Genomic DNA, 15,770 nt, shown 5'->3' with positions numbered 1-15,770 from the left:
GTGGTGGCTACTGGCTACCGGCTATTGGGTGACTTAGAAAGTCACCAGCCAATTAGAGTTCACTAGCTGAAAATGGGTGACAGTTCCTTGCTTATGGCTGAGCATATTCTTCGAGACTCAGCATTTGAATGTAAAACGTTGACAATTGACATTGTTGCTGAATACAGTACATCAGAAATACATGTAAAAAGATGAGGCAGAGTTATAAGTGGCACAAGAAAAGGTGGTGGCTCGTTCCGAAACACTTCACATTGATTATCTTGGTTTTCCATTGCCGCTGCAACCTAGCAATAGTAGTATCATAATTGCACGATGAAGCTAACCGTTGCAAGTTGTGTGTCTCCACAATGGCCTAAAATATTCCCTTAACTCCGCCATCACCTCTGTTGCTAACCATCTGCCTTTTGTGCCACTTATAACTCGTTCAGTCATGTCAATAGGAAGAAAACTGGACAAAGTCAAGTGAAACACCAAGTAAGAACTTCGAATCGAGGTAAACATTTCTAGGAAGAAATGTAAAATTGGGGCATTTTAGCATTATCTTATGGGTTTTTCACAGGGGCTATGAATTTATGGTGTAGAATTGCAAAAACATAAAACCTGAGAATATAAAATTGAAGTTCACTGCATATTTTTTCTGTTCGTGCGATAAAACTTCAGTATCGAGCATAATGTTTTGTTTCTTCTTTACTATTAACTCTATTTGCAACACATTTTGCAGGCAATATCCACATATACCACTGACAGTACCTGCAAAACTATAGTAGTACTTCTAATTCAGGAGGTATGAAATCATAAACATTGAGATGCTTGAAAAATAAGCCTTTTTTTTTTTTTTTAAATAAACCACAAATTATCGAGACTATACTCATCTGGTGTTTGTTAAAGATAGCACTTGGCAACTTCCAACAAACTTTAAACATAATTTCAAACGTTTTACAAGTTTCTTTCTCTCTTATGCTTAATGTCAAATACTCATTTGTACACTAGCCAGGAATTTGAAGCTGTTTTATACACAGAATTAGATTCTTCAAAGAATCGGTAGTTTACTGGTTAGATTATATTTATTGACAGTCAGATACTACAATGTGGTTTGCAGAGTATACAGGTGTGTATGTAGCAGAATTTTCTCAAAGTTCTTGATAGGTTTATTTGTAGTTCAGTTTGTTCATATAGGATGTTCCATAGTTGTTTGTCTGATATGGCTAATATTTCTGTTTATCGCATCAACTAAGCCTGTTACATGTACATCCTACAGGCCAGCAAGACAGAGTGCACGAAGTTCTGAAGATGGAGGACGGCCGCATGCTTTTCACTCCTCGGTTGTACACTGCTGACACGTGGAGTACCCCGCTCTGTGTGGACAACTTCCACGCCTTGCCTCCATACCACGCGCGCACGCTGGTCTTCTCGTCGCGAGCATCGACTGCGGAGCATGCCGGTTCGCGTACGTCGGAGTGGGTAGTGGATCTGTACCCGAAGGGAGTCTGGTTCAAGAAATGTTACCTAATCGTCTGGCAAGGCACTGTGGAAGTACCTGAGCGGGTGCTGAGGACAATTCGTGTGTCGGTAAGTTTGATGACGTTGCCGCTGTTACTGTTTCTTCATCTCGCATATTCGATGGCATCTGTTTGTGACCTACAACTGAGTTTTATTGATAGGAAGTGAATTATTTCACACATTTGGTGAGCTTGGTTTTTGGGGAAAAGACAATGGTCTAAGGGCTAGTTTTGTGCCCAAATTTTCATCTTGTGTTGAGAAGACATCTTCGGAGGTTATGGAAGGTATACTGTTTTTTCCTGAGTATAGGGCAAGTCAGAATTACTAGCTGTTTCACTAACATTAAGTACCTACCTAAAAGTCTACATTTTCATAAAACAAGGAGAAGTTAAATAAACAAAAAGAAATTCTTTACATTAATTTTTATCTTCACTACCTTCTCTTGCTTACTAAGTCTTTGATATCACTGTTTTTAATCATTACCATCATCGTCCTAATAAGGCATTGAGAGATTTGTATCTTCTGAGTATGCTGCAATTTCTGAGATTGTGGTTACAGTGGAACCTGAGAACAAAGCTGTTTTTGCCAAATACATATCTGAGTTCACTTCTAAGCTGGTGTGAGAATGTTACAATGTTCCTTGCCTGCAGACGTATCATCTGCCCGCACACTCCCATTGGCTACACAGAACCAGCAGCTGACATACCTCCTCCCGTTCCCGTCATACTTCACAGTGAGCGTCAACAACATTGCTACCCGTAACACATATGTACACCACTGGCACTTATCTAGACTTTTACTGTCTCCTGCAGAAATCTGCACCGTTCATGTGTATTTGTCCAATTTTGAAATTCCGTTCAAACAGATTCAGATGAACTGCAGTTTAAACATGGTAGATGTCCATAGAAAGTCAAAATATGCAGTATAGATTCCCTGAGTTGGCAGCACGCTCTCCACTCCCCTCCAGTACTCATCCGAGCTGGTTTCACTGGTCCTCGAAACACGAACTGCAATATTTTTTAGGGAGCAGGTCATATGTAACAGTACCAGCTAATACATAAATAAAAGTTCACAATCCCATTTCAGCTCAGTTCTCATACTTTTGCTTGTCCCAGTATATAGATTCTTCCCACTGTAATTTATTCTGACAATACCAATTACAGTAAGTTTAATACAGTTTATCTGTTTTTTTGACATGTAAATCGGAATTAACTTTCTTTCTTCCCACTTGGTAAATCATTGCTGTATCTCATAACCAAATAAAGTTTTGACTTGTGTCCAGAACCAAGGTAATGTTTTTTGAAGGACAACATTTTGGCTTTCATTGTTACCTGTACTTAAAAAGCGTCATATATGTTTGTGTATGGTATCCATACACATATTGCAAACCTGTTCAAATACAGCAGGAGTTAGTAAGATGATAGAATTTAATATTATGTCCTCTAGTATTTCACAAACTTATCAAATTTTAAGCATAGCAATAGATTGTTGTGGTTGCTACTTCATAGTTTCTCTCACATTCCTCACACTAGTACCGTACAAGTCAGTGTCACACGATTGTACGAGCAAGGTCGATAATATATAGAGTGATTCGATAGAACGTGATGTACAGAAGTGATCAAAAATAAATTAGAAGTTACAGAAAAATTACGAAATTGTGGATCTGCAGATTTCTCTAATTTTATGTTCACAGTGTCTTCACAAGATACAGATAGGAGGAGGCAATATGTCGGTTCACAGTTCTACAAATGTATGCTCTCAGAACTTTAATAGTAGACCTCCACAATAATGCAGAATGCCTCTCTGAGTGTCTACCAGTGAAAGCTGACTATGCAACTCCATGATGTTTTTGTCCTTATTAAATTAACGTGTAACGAAATGTGCTGCTCTTTTGTGGATCTTCACTATTTTCTCTTTAAATCATATCTGTTAAAGGTCCCAGACTGATGAGTAATATCTGGGTATTGGTCAAACAAAGTTTTTGTAAGCTATCTCATTTGTGAGTGGACTACATTTCCAGAGGATTCTTTCGATGAATGTGTGTGGCCTCTGCCCCACCTGCAATTAGTTTTAAGTGGTCGTTCCACTTCACATCAAGGTATTTCATATATATGTGACTGCTTTCAGTGATAGTTCTGTAATCAGGTGACCATAGGATAGTGCGTCTCTCTGTCTATGTGCAATATGTTACATTTGCTTATGTTGAGGGTCAACCAACTGCCAATTACTTTACCAAGCGTCAGTCCTCTGGTGGTCTTCCTGCATTTTGCTACAATTTTCTAACCTTTGCAACTTCTCTGTATACAACAGCATCTTGTGTGAAAAGTCTCTTAGGACTCCCGATGTTATGCACTAGATCGTGTAGCTGGTCTTATTCCAGACATTTGTATTTTGTCCATTGGGCACCAGTGTGAAACTGTATAGAACATCATCCATGATTTAAGGAACACCTGGGTGCCAATATCCACTGCTTTCTTGGTCTTGCGGAGGAACAAAGTGAGCTCGGTTTCACACAGTTGCTGTTTTCTGAACACGCATTGATTCCTACAGAGGAGATTATCGAGAAATGTCATAATGCATGAGCATAAAACCTGTCCCAAAATTCCTCCCTAGGGCAGTGTCAGAGATATAGGACTATAGTATTGTGTGTCCATTCGATGACACTTCTTGAAAATAGGAATAACCTATGCTTCTTTCGAACCATTAGGAATGCTTCATTCCTCCAGCGACAGTTGGTAAACTGCTGCTAAAAGAGGGGCAACTTCTTTCCCTTACTCTGTGTAGAATCGTATTGGTGTCGCATCAGGTCTAGTGGCCTTTCCCCCGTTGAGCTAGTTCAGTTGCTTTACTATCCCATGGTCATTTATTTCAATATCTGTCATTTTTATGTTCGTCTGTCAATTCAGAGAAGGAACTGCTGTATAATCTTCCTAAGTGAAACAGTTTTGCAAGAAGATGCATAGTATTTCCGACTATCCCGTGTCATCCGCCATTTCTGTGCCATTATGGTTACAAGGGTGTCTGGACAGATGGGTTTAATCCATTTACTAATTTAATACAAGACCAAAACATTTAGGGTTTTTGTCAAGGTGTAGGTAGAATTTTACTTTCAAATTCTTTTAACACTTCACAAATGGCTCTCCTTACGCTACCTTTTGTTTCATTCCAAGTTTTTGTCTGTGAGGCTTTGGCTATGTTTAAGTTTGAAGCAAAGCCCACCTTGCTTTCATAGCAGCATTGTATCACAGCTGTGGAATCACAGTGGGTCTTTCCTGTCTCTGTCTAAAGCTTATTGTATACTACAACTTAACTTTGTCCATTGATTCTCTGCATTGTCAATACTGGAGATGAATATTTCATGTTGTCCACTCAGGTAATCTGAAATAGGTTCCCTGCTCCTCTTGCTTAGCAGAAATATCTTCCTGTGGTTTTTGGTTATCTACACACTATTGGGCCAGCATTTACCTGGATAAACAGGTCCTTGCTGTTGTTGATACCTCATTGTAAACTCCCTTAGTTGTCCAAACTTTCTATTTGTATTTGCGCAATGGCCGACTCCAGACTTCTTACTGATGACGAAGATCACAATGTTCTGCCAACATGTATTATGGAGCTTGTATAACAGAACATGTGGTGCTATTTTCTTTATTTGATACTGAGGCATGCAAATTATCTAATTTCGGTCCTCCTCCCATTTTTTTCTGTCAAAATTTATTTTATATGTTTGAATTTCTGTCGCATGTTTATAAGTGCTATAATCATTGGACCTTGATACAACCATAGTGTCAGCTAATTGAATTAAATGTTCCCTGGTGTCACTGCTTGATCTGCACTTGTTGATTTATCAGTGTTGCCTAGGTGGCAATTGAAGGTGAATGGGAAATGTTGTAGTAGCCAAAAAAATGTATATTTTCATTTTTTGCCTGTAAACCACTCAGTATGCTAATAACTTGTGATAGGTTGAAAGTAATGGGTAAGCCTCTTTATACTTCAAAATACTTCCACTAGAGTTTCTGTAAAGCCGGGGTCACACACACAACTAAAATGACACCACAGCTAGTGGCTTCCTGCAGTGGCACCACAGCCGAACGTGTGAACATCCAGTGTTCAGTACTGTCTCTCATGAGACCCAGCTTTTGCCAAGCTACAAAAAGTTCAGCACAGATGTATTATGTGATATCACTAACTTTCCCCACCACTGAACAGCATCATTGAACTGCTCCCTGATGACTGTATTTTGAAACACCAACATTCTGATGTAGTTATCGTGGAATAATTACTGCTGTACTCCATTTAATTTCAGTGTGTTTTCATTTTCTAACTGCGGAAAACATGAAACATTAGTCTGCAGGTACACTTCTGCAGCTTCTGAAACTGCAAGAGCAACAACATGATATTGCTGTTACAGTATTATGAAAAGGACAATTGCTGTGCACCTTACAGTACTAGAGATGCTGAGTTACAGATAGGCACAACAAAAAGACCTGCTCACTTTCTGACAGTCTTTTTGTTGTGCCTCTCTGCGACTCAGCATCTCCACTATATGGTGAGTAGCAACTATCCTTTTCATAATATTCCATCACAGCTTTTCGATTGTTTGGTATTACTGTTAATCTGTAGCGTGCGTGCGTGCGTGTGTGTGTGTGTGTGTGTGTGTGTGTGTGTGTGTGTGTGTGTGTGTGTTTTCACACACAGTATTTGCAAATGAATTATGTATCCCACAATTTTTGAAAGATTTTTGGATGAATAAATAAATAAATAAACTTAATTTGCACTGCAACCAAAGAAGTGAATTGTATACATCTTGTAGTTTGAGATACCAAACACTGTATAAATTATGGATTCTATGCAGCAATTAGCTCAAGTGTGATGTAACTCCTGGCAAAGTAAAAATTTGCCATAGCAGGCAGCAGTTTTGCCTTCAAGTTTTATTTGTTTAATAAATGTATTTGTTGCCCCTACTTTATTCCTTCATGAAATCTAGTTTCGGATCTAACACTCGTGTTTCATTTCCCTTGTATTTAACTCTTGACACAATTCTGATACCATAACCTGCATTACAACATTAATATCTGCTCATATGATTTCAGTTGACACCAATGTACAATTAGGTAGAATTTGTTGCATCTTATATGAACTGTAGCTCACAGTGTTACTACAGAACGCCATGAGCTGTGGCATCAGTGTAGTTGCAGGTATCAACCCGGATTAAATCCGTGCAAATAAAAGTCATGTGGTCTTTAGCAAAACCAGCTCTCTGCAACCGCGTTAGATATCTTCAGAGTCTTGAAAATTGTTACCCTTCAGGAGTTCTTCCATGTTCGTTCAGAAACAGATAATAGTTCAAGGGGGCTAGGTCTCGCAAGTAGGGAGGCTGGTTGACTACTTCGAAGTCCAGGGTTGTCAATTTGACAGCCACAACTTTGTACGAGTGTTGTTGCCGTGCAACAAATGAAGCCCTTTGGTCAACTTTCCTCGGTATTTGTTCTCAATTGCCTCCTTCAGTTCTAGTACCAGGTTAGCATAATATTATCAGGTTGTAGTAGATCCCTGAGATAAATAGTCCACCAAACAGAAAGCCATCTTTGTCCCAGAAAAAGAACGCTGTCACTTTTTGGTCAATTTCTAGGTGTAGAGCTCCTTTGACCTTGCCTTGATTTCACAGTCATAAATGTAAAGTCAAGTTTCGTCCTCAGTTACTAATTTTGCCAAACAGTTTCTGGATCAAAATGAGGCAAAATGGCTTTCAATGTATCAGTGTGTTCTTTCAGCTCATCACAGTTCAGACATTTAGGCACTCATTTTGCTGAAAGCTTGCGGCTAAAATTGTGTTGACAATGAAACCAACACATTTCTAGGAGATGCCCAGTATCTGAGCTATCTTTTTGTCAAATATTAGTTGGTCCTAAAGAATCATCTCATGAACAGCTCCATGCGTTCCAGTGACAGTTGCAATTTGATGGTGACCACTGCCGGACTAGTCTTCAACAGTGAAACTGCCAGTTGTGAAGTGAGATAATTAAGTTTTCACAGTACTCTATGAAACACACTTCTCTTCCAGTGTTTGTGGACATTTCAGTGTGAATTTTATTTGCGGACTTTCCCTGGAGAAACAAAAAGTTTGTGATGGCTGCAAGCCCACTGAGGAGAAACTTGCTTGTGGCTTTGCCATGTCAACTATCACCTGCGACAGAGCAATTAGTACAAATAGTGAACACTTGTTATTTACAGTTACATGTTAAGATTTCAAACTTACAAATGAGCAACCATGCCCTTTCTCTTTCTTTTTGTCCCCCCCCCTCCCCCCCCTTACTATAAGAAAACAAAGCCAGGAACTTTTCAGTACCGCCTTTGTGTCTCAGCATCTTACTATTCAGTGGTGCACTTGAATATCAGCCCTTCCAATTCTATCACACATTTATCCACCAAGATGGATCAAAAATTTCGAAGGGAAAAGTATTTGCACCAAAGTTTTCTATAATCCTTCCTTTGTGCATTACTACTGGAAGGCTACCAACACAAACATACATGGAACAACTCTTTGGACTGACTCTATAGTAACACTAGGCTGGTTAACCCTTTTACTGCTGCACATGTGCTGTCTGCATTTCATGCTAAGGCTGGCTTTTGTTATGGCTGTACTGCTTGGCAAATGCTGATGCCTGTCCTGGAAGACGGGGTTCTGACTAATATGAAATACTTATCCTATTTTTCGAAAACTATTAGGTGAAAAAATTTGGTTTTTGCACATCTTACAGTCTGATACCTTCACTTGACAAAGAACTGTGGTGCATCAAATGAAGTAAACATTGCACAAACTTTGTAAAAATTCACAGAGGTAAACATGCATTGCGTAAACTTTACGTATACATATAGTTGATTTTAGCTCTTACATCGCAGTGAATGAAATGTAGGTAAGATATCCAAATTTTATTTAGAACAGAGAGCAGAAGGATATCTCATTTCGTTGCTCAAGTGATTGCATTTTATATCCAAAGGAAAGTGGTGCGCAACTTGCCCATTCATGTCCTTGCGCATCGCGAATTGTGTGGTCAACAATCATCACATTTCACAAACAATTCAAGATATTGAAACAAGGTTTCTTGCAAATGAAAGCATGCAATGAGGCACACATGCTTTATGATAAATACTTGAAGCTTTTTTATTCGCCGAGATAAGGAAGTAACTCATTCACAGCAGTGAAGGGACACTGGTTCAGGACACATTCGGACGTCCATAGCATTGTAGGAAAATCCAAGCAGTCTCGTATACGCGTTCACAACACTTGGGGACTGACACAACAGAATGTGTATACTTGCCCACAGCTGTGAAAGGGTTAAGGGATAGCCCCATTAGTTGGAAAGCCTTTGTATTCAACAGGTTCACATAAATTTACAAGTAGGACATATAATGGCATGGGTTGCTGTGGTTTCCTCAACAGTCCTGTCACTGGCCAAATTAATACCAAGTGCATATCACACTTGTTTCTTTGCCAGAAACCAAAAACTACAACCAGATCTGCAGGTCGTAAACGGAGACACCCCAATGACTGATAGATCCTGAAAGGTTTTGGTTCCTACTGGAAACTACTGCAAGTCACTGCCCAAGTTCTCCAGTTGAAAAGGAAACTTATTGACAAGGTGAACGTACAGTGGAAGAAATGGCAGCAGGTTATTATTATTTTATCAAGGCTTTACAAGAACAATCCTATTTTCAAGAAATCAAATCCTTTAAGAAAAACATCTCTGTGCCCAAGAGATTGAAAATAGAGTTTTAGTTCTTTTTTAAAAATGGTTCAAATGGCTCTAAGCGCTATGGGACTTTACATCTGAGGTTATCAGTCCACTAGACTTAGAACAACTTAAACCTAACTAACCTAAGGACGTCACACACATCCATGCCCGAGGCAGAATTCGAACCTGCGACCATAGCAGCAGTGCGGTTCTGGAGTGCTCAGCCACAGTGGCCAGCTGTTTTTTAGATGAAGACCTATTTCACCTAGATGGTCACCAGCTTAATGCCAAATTAACCATTGAAGAACATCATCCACTTACCCTTGATGAAAACCACCATTTTGTGAGGCTTTTATACTCATTCCATTTACATCATCTTGGGGTTAGAATTGTGCTTTCAGAGTTTCATTCCGCCTGCTAAGTACATGACTAGCTCTTGCGGGTTGCCAGTCAAGAAATAGCTCTAATGCCAACTAGTTGTGTAATGCTGCAATACACTGCCAAGTCACTGGTGTTGATTTTGCAGGGCCATTGTATGCCAAAGTAGAAAGTACCACAACCAGATGGTACATTGTTCACAATGGTACAACAGATTGATTTTTGTTGGTACTAGAAAGGTTTATAGATAGACACAGCATTTTACTCACCATCTACAGTGGAACTGTAGATGGCCATCTCTGCTGATAAGGTCGACCGGTATCTCGCACAACAAGGCAGAACATGGAAGTTTATAGTTCTTTGTGTGGTGCTTAGTGGGAGAGAATGGTTGACTTAACCAAAAGATGTTTCCCAAAACTATTTGGGCACTGCAGTGTAGATAATGAAGGGCTACAGACTACTCATGAAAACTGACGTCACCCTCAACTCGAAACTGATCATCCAGAATGAAAAAGTGCTCTCCATAGCATCCTTCATTGTGGAGGATAGACTCAAGACATTGCCAGTGGAACCCAAGCCACCTGTTGTAACAGTCTTCACACGAGAATTCAGACTCAATCAGAAAAGAGAAGACAGTTTACCTCAAGCGGAACACCAAAATGGAAGTTCACTGATGGTCCAAGTCAGTGACCTTGTCCATCTGCAGGAAGTAGTTACCTTACGGCAAGAGTGCAGGAGCTGAAAGAAAGCAGAAATCAAGTTCCTCATGCTGCCATTCTTGTCACTGCCAATGGAAGTCACCTCAGCAGGCCTGTGCAGCTGATCGTACCCCTCTAAGCAGACTATGGTGAGAAGGGTATGGGGGTAACCAAACAGCATCTCTGATTTGTATTTGTATTTCTGGGTGTGTACTTAAAGGCATTATGTAACTACCATGATCAGTACAGGGTATATATGACCCGGGACAACCGGGAGATCCGGGAAAAACCCGGGAATATATTCATCTGGGAGAAAACTGGGAAAAGCCCGGGAATTATTTAGAATTCCAGGAATTTTTCATTGTTTTAGTTTTCAGTTAAATTTTTGTGATTTTGACTGGTAAGAACCAATACTCTAACAAAGGATATTATTGTATCCTGCTACTGCAGAATAATACAACAGCAACAAAACTTGAATGGGAGGGGGAGGAAAAAAAGATGAGAATAAAACTTAAGTTGCAAAGGAAATCTGCCGCATACAACAACAAAACGGTGCTCATACAAGCGTCTGCCTACAGTAAAGTGTGTCAAAGGCTTTAGGAACACTATACAATGCTTTATAACAACAAATTGCCTCCTCTGATGAGCGTGATGTGACAACTGTTTGAATTAGATTCGTTTGAGCAGTTGCGGGCGGGCTCGTGCGCATGCGCAGTTGAGTCGCGTATGAATAGTACCTCTCCCGCTTCTGGTTACGGAAGTGTGGCCTCTCCTGCTTCTGGTTACGGAAGTGTGGCTGGGCACCACTACTCAATATTGCTCCAGTTCAGAAATATCGTAGATCCGGGGCTGATGCACAGAGCAGTCCGAGTTGTAGTGGGGAGGTGGGTCGTCTCCATGTGACCTGTGTTTACGTTCAGTGATTTTGTTGTTTCTTCTTCATTTATTGCTCTCAAGTTAAATGATAACAAAACGGATTTTTGTGGCCGGGAGCTATCAAATGAATTAAAATACGTTCGCATAATTACGGCAGGCTAAAATATGTCAATAGTTTCAGATTTTATTTCCGCCTTTGACAGTCAAGCATTAATCGCCTTAGAACAATGAAGTTATTTTTGTCGGTTTGCTAAAGAGGTTTGGCTTTTATTAACCCTTTCTACTGAGGCAGTCAATGTGTTTGAAATGAAGTGTTTAATTTCACACTATGGCATTATGCTATATTAAAGAACCAAACATGAGTACTGGTACTCCTAGGAAATTTACATACGGATGTGCATTTTAAGCTGAATTATGCGAAATCCCGACACTCTTGAAAGTATCCTTTGATGTCTTGCTTCTTTTATTACATAATGTAAGATCTTTCAATATTTTACACATACGAACATGTGGGCTTCCTGCGTCATCGTAGCTGTGCAAGCGCGGTGACGCCAGTTGTCTGGCGCTTTCTTGCAACTGCTGAAACGAACCTATTTCTAACAGGTTGCGGGAAAATATTGCGAATGGTGGTTTGAAACGCGTTACATTCAAAGCAGATTTCCTTTTACGTAAGATGAACTATGTGCGAGAATGTACGGTGAACTTCTTAAATCACAAAGCATTTGACTCTCATTTAAAAATCAACTCCTTGAGGATGACCGTTTAGAAGAATTTCAAGCCCAGAAGGTGAGACATTTGCGTCGTTATTAAAAATTTTACTGGCACATTTGTGTGATGTATCTTAAAGTGTAACACGCGCAAAAAGATCATCATATGTGGAAGCTTAGCTTCCCTTCCAAATAATCAATCTTCGAGACCAATATTATATGTGAACACTATGTATATTATTTTAAGCCATTAACTTATCTTATTTGTGTATTCGCGCCACTTAAGAGTGATCTTGCTATTGGCTGACTACATCACGTATCCTATTGCAGTCATCAGCTGGCGAGATCACGTGAATGAGCTATGATGCTTACAAAAGCGCATTGCAATCTCGATTTCAATGCTTCAGAAAGTGACATGCGTTGTTTGATGGAATTCAAATTTATACCTCCGTAATACGAAAATATGCAGCGTACATGTTGCTGCACATCAAAGGTCTTTCAAAACGTGTTTTTTTCCCCTGAGTTTCGGTTTCTAAAGTGCCGGGAAATTCTACGTCGGTATATAAAACCATAAACATTCAAAGTATTGATGACTTTTACAGTGCCGAGGAAGAGTATACGAAAAAAGTGTATTTTCACCCGGGAGGAAGTGTATTTTTAACCGGGATATCTGGGAATGTTTTTTCCTTGTCCACATATACACCCTGCAGAAGAACTATGTAAATAAAGCAGTTTGTTGACTGATGTTAAATCAGTTTCTAATTTCTTCCACAGCAGTGATTACGATTGTTGAACATGATTATAAATTATTATTCTTTGCTAAAAAAGTCCTTGACTTAATTTTTAGACTATTTTATATTCTTTGTGTTCATTGAGTTTGATATTTGTGAAATATTTGTTTGAAAACTAAGTTTCATATTTGTTGCATTTATAAGTAATTGTCACTATTAACATCTTACAAAAGTTACAATTTCTAACTAACCCTTAACAACTTTGGGAACCACTACTACCGCTCTTTGGCCCGACACTGGGCCTTACATAGATCCTTGAGAGTCAACACTTTTTACGATGTTCTGTAATTACTATTCCTTATGATATTCAATGTGGAGAACTTTGTTCAAGTTGATATAAAAGTGGTAACAAATTCAGCACCAAATAACAACATATTTTGAATAAATTGTACTGTAAAATGCAAAGCTTTACAGTGCTAAATTTCAAAAAATGATTAGTTTCAACAGTTATTGTTGAAATATATAAATTTCATGAAAGTGCATTAAATATTTTATTTCCCTACAATACTGGCAACTCCAATGCTATAGTATTATTATTTTATATGAACGTCATTATTTCAAGTTACACTGAATATTAACAATATCTTAAATATTTACATTTTGATCATTCGATGATATCATTTTGTAAGGATTGGTCATAAATTCTGTGAAAGTATTTTCTACTGTAGATTGTCCGTTGCTTCAAATGTCGTTAAAGAATGTTTAGTATAATTTGAAAGACAAAACGCGATCATAAGTATACAAGACAGGTAACAAATATTATGGTGTACCATGTTGTTTAGTAAACAGATGTATTGTACAGCTCTGTAGAAGAATCTGTCTGTTAGTTTAAACTATGTTTCGCACTGTTTGCAGGTGACATGCCGTGACACATGTCCGACACGCGTTTTGGTTGGCGTGCTTGTGCGGGGCCAACAGGACGGGATTGAACACGTGACATCCGTCTCACAGCGTTACCACCGCTTCTTGGATGAAGAGCGCGTCCTCAATTTCGACAACCTGTTGCCTTTTGACTCTCTCAACCCTGGTGCGGCAGCTCATGTTGGTACTCCTTGTCCAGTAACTAAGGTGACATCTACCAGCTCGGCTCCAACCGCGGCTTCTGCCAGTGCAGCTGCTAATGCAGCTTCTACCAGCTCGGGTTCAAATGCGGCCTCTACCAGCTCTGCCGCAAATGCTTCTTCTTCCAGGTCGGCCGCAAATGCTTCTTCTAGCAGGTCGGCCACAAATGCTGGTTCTAGCAGGTCGGCCCCAAATGCTTCTTCCAGCAGGTCAACGGCAAATGCATCTTCTAGCAGGTCGGGCGCAAATTCAGCTCCTACCGGTTCAGCCGCAAGTGCGGCTTCCACCAGTGGGGCTAAAAGAGTGCCTTCTGCCCATGGAGTTACATACTTTTACCCCTGCAACCAGCGTATGGCCACATCACCGTACTTGATCGGCCCAGATCGCGACAATTTCAAGGTGCACATAAGTATTGCTCCTCTGTCAGATGTCAGTTGTCTTACTCCTCCACCCTTCCCAGGAGGCCGTGGATTTGCTTCATGGGCTTCTGACTCCTAGCCCGACCCGATACTCTACTGGATAAGGTCACCGTGGTGGTGCACCTTGGACCATGTGTTGGACTGTAACAGGTTAAACTGAGGGGTCTCATTATTTCTTATAAAAAAATGGGAAAGGGGATTGGGGGGGGGGGGGGGGGAGACAGCAAATTGATATCCTCACGTGTGTGTGGTTTGAAATGAATGCCCCTTGCTAGACCCAATAATATTCTGGAAAAGATCACCTCAGTGGTGCACCTTGGACCATGTGTTGCACTGTAACAAATTAAACTTAGGGATCTTATTATTTCTTGTGGAGGAAAAAGGGTATGGGGTGGGAACACACACAGTTATTATCCCTCACTGGTGTGTTGTTTGAAATGAATCCCTTCCAGAACAGTAATAAAGACATTAAGTGTTACTGTGAACTCCTATTAAGCTTAGTGTTTGTGAATTACATACCAGAAGGGTCAAGAAGGAAAAGAGAGTACAAATATGTGATTGCTGCTGTGTGGAAACCTTGTAACTGCATGTGAGGGGATTATTGATTTAAGAAAGAAGGCACTGTTGTAGAGAATAGTGCATCACTAATTATAGTGTAGTCCAGGGCAGATGAAATTAAAAAGTTTTGTGATTCTACAATGGTGTATTTTGACGGAATGCTACAGACATTTTGCATTCGTGTGGGGTAAAAAATAAATTGATGTGGTATTGCTTGTGTGTATAAACACACAGTCTGCAGCTACACTACGTGGTTACTTTTTGGTTGGTTATTTTAATATTGTTTTTAACACAAACGTGTGTTAAGTTGTGTAATTGTGTCTTACAGCAAATTTAGCACTCATTTTCCATGTGTTACATAAATCAAAAATCTGAGGAGGAGTTTTCATTGTTACAAAGTCAACACTATGCTTCTGGTAGCCATTGCTGCATTTTGTTGCGCTTATCAAAGGTTGAGCAGAAAGTCGTGCACAATCAATCATTCTTCTGTGAGATATAATCTGCTAGGACTGGAGAAATGAAGTTCTGTTCATGGCCTAGCACTGGTTCTTTTGTAATGTTGATACACTGCCATGTGGCCATTTTTCTTTCCAAGACATTAATATGTGATTGTAAAACTTGGTTGGCCATTATTTTTCCATGCATACGAAGTAATCTTCATAATCTCAAAACTATTTCTCATGCAAATAATTGTTCCATCATCCAGGTGGATAACAATCTCATGTAGCTTGCTTATTATTGTAGGGGAGATGTGACAGCAATGCCCATCGCTCATCAGCAGTCCACAGTCATTTGTGGCAAATATTGATAGTTGGCGTTGAATGTGTTGCTGCTGCCTTGCCAAAACCTCCAAAGTCATCAAAATATTTTCCTTTGATTGACTGCATTACACACATGAACTGTCAACGGCATGCTGAGTAACCCCCAGATCTGTAGAGAAATTCAGTCTCAGCACATCAGCAGGTGCCACATTGTGTGGTGGCTTTCTCCAGCAGCAGTAAATAGATATCAGGCAAAGGTGTTTGGTGGGAATAACCAATGATTAGTA

The 15,770-nt window shown here is 39.7% G+C and overlaps 1 protein-coding gene across 2 annotated transcripts in view; it reads left to right on the top strand.

Annotated features, from left to right (window-relative positions):
• Window positions 1–14,350, top strand: part of LOC124717115 (BTB/POZ domain-containing protein 17) — a 150,334-nt gene extending 135,984 nt beyond the window's left edge. For both annotated transcript variants that reach the window (XM_047243837.1, XM_047243836.1), the window contains exons 8-9: window positions 1,259–1,569; window positions 13,539–14,350. In XM_047243837.1, coding sequence (XP_047099793.1) covers window positions 1,259–1,569; window positions 13,539–14,243 — 1,016 coding nt within the window. In that variant the 3' untranslated portion in view covers window positions 14,244–14,350. The remainder of the gene's footprint in view (window positions 1–1,258; window positions 1,570–13,538) is intronic.
• The last annotated feature ends 1,420 nt before the right edge of the window (window positions 14,351–15,770 follow it).

Source organism: Schistocerca piceifrons, chromosome 9, assembly GCF_021461385.2.
Source record: "Schistocerca piceifrons isolate TAMUIC-IGC-003096 chromosome 9, iqSchPice1.1, whole genome shotgun sequence".
NCBI lineage: Eukaryota > Metazoa > Arthropoda > Insecta > Orthoptera > Acrididae > Schistocerca > Schistocerca piceifrons.
Note: the sequence above shows the minus strand (reverse complement) of the source record. Positions and strands in the feature narration are given on the sequence as shown.